This window comes from Rasamsonia emersonii (assembly GCF_000968595.1).
Source record: "Rasamsonia emersonii CBS 393.64 chromosome Unknown ctg1118621760021, whole genome shotgun sequence".
NCBI lineage: Eukaryota > Fungi > Ascomycota > Eurotiomycetes > Eurotiales > Trichocomaceae > Rasamsonia > Rasamsonia emersonii.
The window spans coordinates 3119-14285 of NW_013563266.1; the positions used below are offsets into that span (position 1 = coordinate 3119).

The 11167-nt window shown below is 49.1% G+C and overlaps 4 protein-coding genes across 4 annotated transcripts; 3 read left to right on the top strand and 1 right to left on the bottom strand.

Annotated features, from left to right (window-relative positions):
- Positions 1-372: 372 nt before the first annotated feature.
- On the top strand, positions 373-1155 carry T310_2309 (uncharacterized protein; the record flags this gene model as incomplete). Its single annotated transcript, XM_013474814.1, has 1 exon — positions 373-1155. One exon carries the CDS (start codon positions 373-375, stop codon positions 1153-1155), a length of 783 nt encoding a protein of 260 aa, XP_013330268.1.
- Positions 1156-1970: 815 nt separating this feature from the next.
- T310_2310 (uncharacterized protein) lies at positions 1971-2581 on the bottom strand (the record flags this gene model as incomplete). The annotated part of the gene is made up of 3 exons (XM_013474815.1): positions 1971-2074; positions 2213-2236; positions 2365-2581. The coding sequence occupies 3 exons, from the start codon at positions 2579-2581 to the stop codon at positions 1971-1973; spliced, it is 345 nt and encodes a 114-aa protein (XP_013330269.1).
- A 543-nt stretch (positions 2582-3124) lies between these two features.
- Positions 3125-6178, top strand: T310_2311 (C6 transcription factor; the record flags this gene model as incomplete). Its single annotated transcript, XM_013474816.1, has 8 exons — positions 3125-3164; positions 3280-3343; positions 3483-3496; positions 3908-4137; positions 4187-4934; positions 4999-5425; positions 5480-5771; positions 5828-6178. 8 exons carry the CDS (start codon positions 3125-3127, stop codon positions 6176-6178), a joined length of 2166 nt encoding a protein of 721 aa, XP_013330270.1.
- Positions 6179-8344: 2166 nt separating this feature from the next.
- On the top strand, positions 8345-10706 carry T310_2312 (Fungal specific transcription factor; the record flags this gene model as incomplete). Its single annotated transcript, XM_013474817.1, has 4 exons — positions 8345-8416; positions 8447-9109; positions 9170-10604; positions 10648-10706. The coding sequence occupies 4 exons, from the start codon at positions 8345-8347 to the stop codon at positions 10704-10706; spliced, it is 2229 nt and encodes a 742-aa protein (XP_013330271.1).
- Between the last annotated feature and the right edge of the window lie 461 nt (positions 10707-11167).

Consider the following 11167-nt stretch of genomic DNA (forward strand, 5'->3'; position numbering starts at 1 on the left):
AGCCCATCAAAGACTGTTGTGATCACACCTCAGAAACGTGTCGTATCACATTCAGGAGTAACATCAGGCTCCCCTCAAAAGAAGCGTGGGATTTAATCTTGGAATTTGCAGATGGTCGACTCATTTGAACTTCCAGGTGATCTCAAGAAGACTTCTGAGTTTTTGAGAAACAAACTGAATGTCCAACATATTATCTTTGACTGGACACTAGTGGAAAAAGGAAGCACTATGGTGAGGAAACCTTCGCGTGAAGAGATGGGAATTCTTTGGAATCTCTTCCCAGATACAAAGGCTGTCCATCTTAGGACTCCCTTCTTGACAATCCGCGTCGATACACTTCCACCTAGGCCATAGCCAGTGACTGTTGCTGGAATGCCTCTTTACATCACTACTGATGATACGGACACTGGATTCGATCATGGGTTCGCTGGTGCTGCGGGTGACCACATGCCAGGTCTCGAGACATCAGGGACAAATATGTGGCATACTGTCCATGCTGCTCGTGATTACTTGATCTCGGAATTGTCGCTCGATATTAGGTCTGTTGTTTACTTGGGTTTTGGGCCGTTCTTCGTTATCACTCTAGATTCGTCTGCAGAGAGGAATCATCTCCCCATGAGACTTGGCAAGGCCTGGTGCGAGTACAGATTACACACTGAGTCAGAGCCAAACCAAGGAGAATGTGCTCACCAGCTTGTCGACCTGAAACCTGGAGATGTCGATGATTCCGAATACACTCCCCACCTTCGTCCAGGAATCATGCTATGCTGTGGTGGAGCACCTGATGATAGACGGACAACATCTGGTGTTGCAATACGCAAAAAGGAGGATCATTCGCAAAGGTTTGTCACTGTCGCATCTCATGGCTTCCCTATCGGCCAAGAAACGGTCTACCACCCAGTGGCAGATAGGGCAATCGGAGAGGTTTCATACCGTCTGGGAGACACTGATGTGGCGATGGCGTCAATCAAACCCGGCCTCACTTATGTGAACGAGACTTTTGAGAGCCCTGACAGAGACGCCCAGCGAATTACAATGTTAAGCGGCAGTGTGACGGCGACCGAATTTTCATCAACTCCCCATTTAGTGGAACAATGTGCGGTGTATTCCTTGGTGTTGAGACTTCGCGTTTTGAAGGCTCAAGCGATCCTCTAATTCTCCCAAGTGAACCATTGCCATGGATCAATTACATGTGGGGAGGCTTTGGAAACGGATCTGTTCTTACAATGGCTGGTTGCTGTGGTTCACCTATTTTGAACGAGCACGGTGAGCTCCTGGGATTTTTCCGTTTCATGGATTCAACTGGATTGGGTAAAGGTTGTGATGCTGAAATTTTAGAAATCTCGGCTATGAACTGACAGATATCTAATCATGGTCTGGGACTCCTGTAGTCAGTATCCGGGAAGTCTCTAATCCAGAAGTCCGTGAGCAAGCAGACTACTGGAAATGGTTAATTGGTGATTGCTAGGGGAAAACAAAACTCGAATATCCTTATATTGACAGCCTCCTGAGTGTTCTAAATGATACAGATGTATAGAATAGCGTCAGAAATAGGCTTAGCCAATTGCTAAATCATAATATCAATTTGCTCTAGTGCTTGTGCTACCAAAGTAAATCTTCACATTGAACTCACTTGTCACTCAGTGAATCTCAGTAGCCCACTGGTGAACAAGGTGTGGCAGCACAATAATGAGTATTGGCTTTCCTATAATGTCCTGGCGACTCTCCAACTCCCTCAGCCTCTATAAGGTTGGTTAGTATCTTATGGCATGTTAAAAGTATTATAGAGGACCCTGGGGAAGCCTTCCACAGGATACATTATACATCAGAAGTTTAGGATATCAAATCTATAGGCATTCTAGTACTTAGACTATAGGTTACTACCTGCTGAATTTATATAGTATAAGCAAACTAATACTTTTAGATCATCCTTAGAGTTGAACTCTTTAATGTGAAGCCGCTGTGTAAGCCTAGGCTATATAAGGGGGTGCTGGGCAGTTGGTAGCCGTAGCGCTACCATCCTGTGGTCTTTTTGGCACAGTGGGCGAAGTCCTAAGCCCAGCGGCTTCCCTCCCTGACAAAGGGTTAGCTTTCCAATACTATCTAATTGACTCTCTAACTCTCTTAGCCTCCATAGAGTTAGCATTATAAAAGAAGGACATTAGGGAGGACCCTGGGGAAGCCTTCCACAGGTCAGTAAGGGTAAACTTACAGTCAATAGAAACATAATAGTGGTCTAGGTTTTCCTTAGACTAACTCTATCTACTAGGAGACACCTAGACAGCAATAGGTTATATAAGAACTAAGAAAAGGCATAGACTGTAACTGGTTGCCAGAAATATAGTCAGCAATTTGGTTGCATACTATCTATCTTTGGGTGCTCTAGGTTCTTAATGCCAAGATATTTGCATGCCTCCTCTTTGTTGTCCCACTGGTATAGTTCATTATCAAACCAGGCTTCCTGCTGGTTGACCGCATTTATAAGGTCTTTGGTCAGAGTGATTATTGTGGCAGCAAGGCCCTGAAGATGGAACAAGGGAAGCAAGACCTGCTTGGACATCCTCCTCATCAATCTCTCCATGTTCAATCTCTATTGCCTCTCCAAATAGTAAGTCTATCCCTATATCTAAGAGCTCCACAATTAGTAATCTATCTCTCCTACCTATAATGAAGAGGACCTTAGGGAAAGCTTCTAAACCCAACTGGCAGACTAGCATAAATCTAGTCTTAGTTATTAGTTACTTAATACTTACCATCCTCCATCAAACTCATATTATATTTTTTATGTTTCCTTGGCTTCTTATAAAGCTCCTACTATAGACTAGATAAGAATACATTTAGGTTGAAATAAAGGTATCAGATTTAATAAAAATCTAAGGTCAAAAGGCCCTAAGGGGAGAAGGAGGAGGGGAGGGGGGGGGGGGGGGGGGGGAGTAGGCGTATTATAGGTAAGAAAGAAGAAAGATTCAGTAACAGAAGAAGAGTTATTGTAATAGAAACATATAGACATATTAAGGGCCTTACCCAAAAGGGAAGTGCTAAAAGGTTCCCCCAGGATGCTGATATACAGCGGCATATTCCAGTGAAATCAGAGGGAGCCACAGAGAGAACACAGAAGTGTAACATGGACAGCAAAAACATAAAGTGCTTGGATGACTCAGGTGGTAGGCAACAGCATCAGGCACAGGTCAGGAAGAGTTGCTCATAGATTTATTGTCATCAAGGCTAAGGTTCTTGAGAACAGCGGTGATAGAAAATGTGAGACTTTCCATTTCCCAGGTCAGGCGAGCCATGAAGATAGTCCAATTACCTCAATGCGAGCTCAGCATAGAATCAGAAAAAAGTGAGCCTGCCAACTTCTGCTTACATAAAAAGTCGGACAAACTGAGCGTTTCTCTGACTGGTAGACATTCTTGTCGGGTCGCATAAAGAACGTTGAAAGAAATCGGCTGACAGAATTGAATACACCTGAAGCTCTGCAGGCAGACATCGGGCTGTACGTAGTAGATATCCCTCTGAAATTTCCAATTCATTTGAACAGAGCTTTACAGCAAATAACCCTTCCTTCCGGCTGATTTTCTGCTCATCAACAGTTGCTTTTTAAAGCAAGGCCATCTTATCAGCTGTGATGGATTCTGATTACCCAACTAGGCAGGTACGGGTGAGACTAGGTTATTCCGAACTCCGAACTCCGAGCTGCCATGTTAACAATTTTCTTCCGCTTTTGCTCGACACAACCCGGACTTGTCTCGTTTCGCGCCAATTGGGAGATAAACAATCTACCGAGGCCCTGTCTAGGTAGATAGTGTGGGGTTGCGTCACATTGCATATCCGAAGACCGGTGTTGGTTGATTCAATGGGCGATCCCTCCGCCTAGGCGTCTTCGGAATAAGTTATCATGTATCAGCCACAATCACCCCAGACGCGCCGCAACGGCAAATCGGCCGCTTGCGAGCCGTGTCGGACTTCGAAGCTCAGATGCGATCACGCGAGGCCTGTATGCGGGAGATGCACGGCAAGAGACATCGCCCGGCAATGCTTCTATCACCCTTCTCCTATGACGAGAAGCGCCAATGGCACCCGAGGAAGATTGTCGAGCGATTTCCGAGTGCACAAGCCAAGCAGCCCAAGGCCCAAGTATGTAAATCGTGTGAAAGCATTGAACTTGTGGACATCGGAGTAACAGATCTCTAGCGATTCTAGCCGAGCCTCGTCACTGGAGATTGCATCCTTCAAACCTTCAGGCACTCCTGCCCTGGAGCTCCCGTCTACCTCGCCTGGTTATCTGGGATCCACGAGCTACTCTGCAGTGCTTGCAGAGCATCAGAAAGACATCCCGGCGGACATCGAGGGCGGGACCGAGTCAGGCAGCGTCATGCAGACTGTCGATCCGGAGCGCGCCCAGTCCGGGCTGAGAGTGTTATCATTGTTGTACAACCTCTCGTTAATTGACGCCCTTATCCGGAAATACTACCAGAGCAAATGGTTCATGATCTTGCCGTACGTGGTAGTTGACTCGATGCTCCTCTCCACTCGACGCATATTCGATAGCTTTGAGCCCACGGAAACGGAATCTCGCCTACGGGATCTCTCCATCCAGATATTCCGCAACTCATCGAGGCCGCTAAAGCCACACAGGAACATGACCATTGACGATTATACGTCGTCTTTTACCGGAGAGAATATTCGCTGGGAGACTATCGGGCTTATGTTTGCTCTCTCCGGGATGAGCCTACTGGCCACCCATGAAACGGACCCTGCCATAGCCGAACTTCAAGGGAGCCCGGAGGCTAAGGAGAGGCTTCTGAATCAGATCTCGGAGGCAACCAGCACTTGTATTGCTTTCTGTGACCATGCAGCCTCACCGAATGAAATACTTGCTTTTGCTCAGCACACAGATGTGATGCTGAGAACTCAACAATATGGTGATTCCAGTACGTTGGTGCATCTATCATATCACATATCATGACATCCAAGGCTTATAGCTTATTCTTCCAGGCTACCAGGCGTGGCGTCGGCTGGGAGACCTGTCCGCCACGGTGTATGCGGCAGGGCTTCATCAGGTCGATGGGCCAGCGGACGATGACTGCCCCTTTTTCCTGAAGCAATTGAGGAGGGGTTGTTTTGCAGCTGCATTCTATATCGACAAGTGTGTTGCCACGTTTGTCGGACGACCACCACTCATCAACTATCGTTACTGCACCTTGACTCCACCCCTTGATCTAAGTGACGATGTGCTCATATCTGGAGGTGAAGCCCTTGACAATGCTGTCGCCCAACTAGACGCCGCAGGATGGGACAGGCAGGGCAGGAGACACCGCACAAGCCTGATTCGCATTCGATTCCTTTTAGCAATCTATCGAGAAGAAATCCTCGAACTGGCGTTAGGAGTAGGGTATCAGCAAGACTTTCCAAGAAAGGCCAGGTAAGATGCACAGCACAATCTGCACTGGATAGATCAACTAAAAAATGTTCGCAGCAAAATTCTGGAAAGAGCGCAAGCGGCCTGGGAGACCTGTCCGGACCATCTCAGGTACGACCGCTGTTCCGATAGTAATCCCACCGGGTGGTATGACACTGGCTCTCCGATATTCCTTCTGTATCTCGACTATCTATACAGCGGGTTTTTGCTCCACAGGACCCTTATCAAATACACCGGACTCGGTCAAGTCCCGCTGTTTGACACTGCCAGGCAGCTCTTGTCGACCGTCCTCAGAATCTGCAATGATCGGGATAATGCGACCGATCGAAGCAGACACTATTCGTGGATTGTACGTCTCGGTCAGCTTGTTACGGTCCTTAACGATTTGCTAAAGTTCTCATCTAGGTCCTGTACTACGGGCTTCCCAGCGCCTGCGTCCTTGCTTTCGAGGTGCTCCGTCAAACGCAACAAGCGGGACCGCACCCCGTCGTCTTGCCACGCGCAGAGGTAATCCGTAACCTGAGCGTGTTTGTATCCTGCCTCTCTTGGGTCGCACGCCCGGGCCAGGGGAATTATGGCATGTGCAAGGAAGTGGAGAAGAAACTTTCCCACATCTTGGACCGGATTCTTGACCCTCCGATTGCCGCCAGCGAAGACATCAACTTCGTTAACGATATGGCGTCTGGACTGGATAACTTCCTGGACTGGAATAACTACAATAACTGGGAGTTCAACTCGGACGTTTTCGGTCTCTGACATTACCTAAAGGTTTGTACGGTACAAGCTGGCAAATCTTTAAGAGCTTTATATGAACGAGAAAACGAAAATCCATGACATGGGTATACCTCGGAGATTCGCCTCCAACGCCAATCCCAGCCATGCAGAAAAAGACGCTCCCACCGTCATTAAACGATTATACCATCCAAACAAAATCCTGAACTGGACGTCGCACTTCATGAAAATAGGCACGATGGCAGAGAGGACAGTTGAAATGGTTTCTGAGGTACCATTTCTCCAGACATTCCTTGTGGAAGACATGCAGACACTTGAGTTCATGAATCTCCTGGGAGCGGAGGACAGGTTCGAGGCATACAACACTACAGTCGGCTGTCAGAAGAGATCTGAGATAAACGGGATGATGCTCAGAAGCATACCAGACAAAGTGGCTATCCGCCGATTCTGGCAGATTCATTGAATCCCTCACGCTCGGCCACCATTGATCCAGGGTTCGGGTGGGCGAAACAGCATCGAGCCTTTTTAGCCTTTCTGATGAAGAATCCTTTCCTCTTGAACTGGATCCAGGGTCTGCTGGATCGCGTCGGTTCAGATAGATGGCCAACCTGTGTATGCGAGTCAGTTCAGCCTGCATGGGCCGACGACGACGGAAATGTTAACTGACAGCAAACATGATATAAAAGCAACCGAAATTCCCAGCACCACACCTAGTAACACCGTCAGGGACTCATTGTTGTTGGCTCGTTTGGCCATCATTCGGCTCGACCATGTCTCCATGGACAAAGGAACACGGAGAGGGGGGAGGGGAAAGGGTATCATTGTGGGAGTCGAGGGAAATGCGGAAATTGCGGGTATGCAGTCAAGAAATAATTGTAGAATTGTGACACTGTCTCACCCAGGTCGGTGCGGTACTGAGAGCTCTGCCGAAAGCTCTACCTCTGCCAGCCTTGAGCACTGTACAACCTGACCCTCACGCAGTGTAACTCAGTCGGCTGGTCGACGAAGGAAGCCGTCCTGGTTCATGGTCCGTTGCAATTTCCCACATGAAGCTTCGATATGAAATTTTGGGGCACGCCTGGCAATTAAAGCACCTTTTATGCTTGTCGAGGTTGGCGCGCCGGCCCCTCGACTGCGCAGTGCTGATCCCGTGGACCGATGAGCGACACGGGAGCGATACAAAACACCCAGGATTCTTCTTGGGTGATCTGCTCTAAACTTTCTGGTGGCCACTTTGTTGGTTAGTTTCTCTGGGCAAACAGGTCGTTGGGGTCAGGCCATGCCATGTCATTATGTCATGCCACAAACGCGGTCGACAGGCGGAACTAGTGCGAGCCGGGCCCGTCAAGTCGATCACTTAGATCACGGGGGAATCAGATGTCGAAATTCTTGAGCACAAAGCTAAAGGCACCTAACAACGTGAGCTGTGGACGCCGAGTCGCTCCAGAGCCAGCCACAAGAGCCGATGACGAATGGAGCAAGCTGTTGCGCCAATGACGCTGGTTTGGGATGGGGATTTACGGTCACACCGGGTGAGCTACTTGCGCCAACCGTGGGACAGTAAATCATGTCGAACGGCAGACAGCTAGGGCACTACTAGATAAGAATAGATGCCTGCAGGTCATTTGGTCACCAGGCCTGTGCACTGTGCTCACGTCGATCCGTACCACCGAGGTTACTGAGCTTGGGCTTTGGAATTGCAAGCCAGCATCTGCGAACAATGTCGACGTCCATTGTATTTATATTAAGCATTAATATTAATATTAAGTATTAATAATGAATATTACCATTTTCTCCAGAGAGGATGAACAGCTGGTTAACGGTGGCATTGGCAATAGAGCTGGCCGACACCAGGCCAGCTAAATCGCGCACTTGCAGCAGCTCGACTTTAGGCCTGCCAGCCGCCCCTCCCCCGCGCCAAGACCGCGACCGACGTCATTGCCAGCTCGACCAGATTATCACGTGGTCCGTCTAGTTCGGCAGTCGAGCTGGCCCACAGCCTGTATTCCATCCTGATCATCGCATCTACAGTCCTTCGACTGTAGACATCTCCCACGGCGTGGAGAATATGTTCATGCAGTACAAATCGACCATTTAAGAGCAACAATCTCCCTGAAAGCATTGGAATTAGTTGGTTGGATCATGGCCTGGAACCAGTTCTCACCTGCCGGCTTACATAATCATTCCGCAATGGATGGTTCTCTGGGACCCGGGGAGGATTATTTTTTGAACAAGGCTGAACTCCCAGGTCCCAGTTGGATAGTCTGAACGTTAACTTTTGTCAGTTTACAGACTAAGAATGCTTGTTCGCATCCGTTTCACTCTCAAGTTCCAAGCCCAGCGATGGCATCACCCGCCCACGCCTCTCCCCTGATCAGCGAGGCGGATCGGCGACGGCGAAGACGGCCCCAGCTCTCCTGCGTTCTGTGCAGACGGCGAAAAGTGAAATGCAACCGAGAACTGCCCTGTGATCAATGCTACAAGCTGTCCAAGGGTCGGAGTTGCGTCTACAACGACATCATCCCGTCAGCTGAAAACCCCGATCACGGTGCCTTGAGCTCGAACTCGGTCGATCCCAGCAGGAGTGCGCCGCAGAGGAGTCCGATCGAGTCGAATACAGGGCTGCGCCGTTCGGGAGAACATAATGCACAGCCAGGAGAAAATATCCTGAGAACACAGGGGGACAGTCGGCTTGGAGATGGCCATCCTGTATCGAGCTATGCCTCTTCTACACTGGCCAGTCCTGGAGTCAGTCGGACTGCCAGTACTCAGGAAGCCGTCTCGTCCTCAGACCAGCCATTTCGACAGTCCAGTTCGATTACTACCCACGGCGAGTCTGAGCTTGATGAGACACACAGAGACAGCTTCAACGATCAGCCAAGTCTGAATTTCATCGAGGACGGCTGGACGACGGAGTTTCACGGAGAAAGTCATTGGTCGACAATTTTCCAAATGGTATGATTAGGAATATAATCAATTTCTACATACATATGTAGCGTTGCTAATCTTCAGTAGCTCCCGAATGTGAGGCTGCTGATTCACAATCTCACCGTTTCTACAGACGATGGATCTCGTGCCTCATTCTGGAAGTACCTGACAGAATTCCGTGAGAAAAGAATGATGCAACTGAACTCAGACATCATCAACCTCGGCTTGGTAGCCCACGCCAGCTTGAGGGAGGAACTGGCTCCCCATGAAGTCTGTGACAGGCTGGTGGCGAGCTACCACGAGTCGTTTGGGAAACTCTACGAAGTTGTGCCTTGGCGCGATTTCATGAGAGATTACAATAGTTTATGGCTGGGCATAGAACCATACCGATGCGAATTTGCCGTTATATTGATTCTCGTCCTGACTATCGGGAATGCCTTTTTGAGCGACCAAGAGAACCGGCTGCCGCACTCGATGGTTCTCAAATGGTTCAGCATGGCCAAGGTCTGGAGGAACACCACCGCGGATATCAACAAGTACAACCTCACTTCGCTGCAGGTGGATATCCTTCTATATCTGGCTCGCAGGTTGTATTGCATTGGCCCGCCTCACGACTCCGTGGGCTCTGCGGTTTTGGTACGAAATGCAATGGCAATGAGTCTCCACAAGGATTCCTCCCACCTTGTTGACATGTCAGTCGAAGAGCGTTTGTTGCGACGGCGCCTGTGGTACACTGTCCTCGAGCTCGATGTACAGTCGTCACTCGAGTCGGGAATGCAGCCAACCTGTCCTGAAGCCGACTCCTGGATGGGAGCGAGACTGGAACAGGAAGGGACCTCGATATCGGAACAATCTTTTCTCGTCCGTTCTCTCCCTATACGACTCAAGATCGCGCAATTACTCAACCGATCTCGGTTTGATTTGACATATGACGTGGCCTGCGAGCTCAACGACGAGCTCATGGCAGCGGTGGGATGGTCGTTATCAGAACGTCCCACCGATCCATATGCTACAGGAGACAACTTTGTGGGGGAGTATACGAGGCTCTTGGTCCGTCGAGCCCTGCTAGCGCTCCACTGGCCGTTTGCCATCCGCAATGACCACCGATTCTACTTTTCGCGGAATGCGTGTCTCGTCACGGCGCTCAAGATCCTTCAACAGCTCATTCCAGAAGGATCGCACGACGCCGGATTACAACATCTAATCCGTGGGGAGTGCTCCATTTATCAGAACGATGCGTTCCCAGCAGCGCTATTCCTGTGTTTTGAGCTCCTTCGCGGGATTTCCAAGCCGGATAGTGGGCATGTCCTGGAGCAGGTTTCTTCTCTCCAACACGAGGCCATGGATCTGCTGAACCGGTTTATCGCTCTCGCTGAGCAAAGAGTCATGGGTAGCGACTACTCGGAGGTGGCGTTCGTCATAGTGTCCGTCATGCATGCCTACGTCTGCTGGGTGGATGGCGGAGCATCTGACACGAGTGGAGGGGGGTTACAGGAGATGGCAGATGGAATTGCACAGCGGTGTATGTCGTTGATGCAGTCGCGATCCTACATGTAGTCATACAGTACATGCATCTATGGGCGAGATCAATTATATTAATAATAACGATATTCCATCGAGATAAAATCAACGGACCTTGCGATCTAGTTGAGTAGTTAGCAATCAATTAGCACCGAATTGAATTACACTATCCACAGCTTTAATTAATAAGGGTCATCATGCAGCGATATATCCGATCGGACATTAATAATACGAGGCAAGCCCTCGGCCATAGCGGGAGATAACGGTCCTCGGAGGACCCACGTGCAGCACAACACCGATAAAGCCTGTTAAAGCCTGTTACAGCCGATCGATCGATATAGCTTAATCACCTGGATGGATTGTAACGTAATCTATAACCTAGTCGGACAAATGACCTAGTCGGACACTTCTCACCACGCTTACGCGCCTCCACTCCCATCAACAAAAATGCCTACCTCAAGACTCCCACAAGCTTCCAATCAGGAAGGAAAGATTCTTTTGGCTCTTCAAGCATATAAGAAGGGCCAAGTCTCAAGTCTGCGAAAAGCTTCTGTGTTATATGAT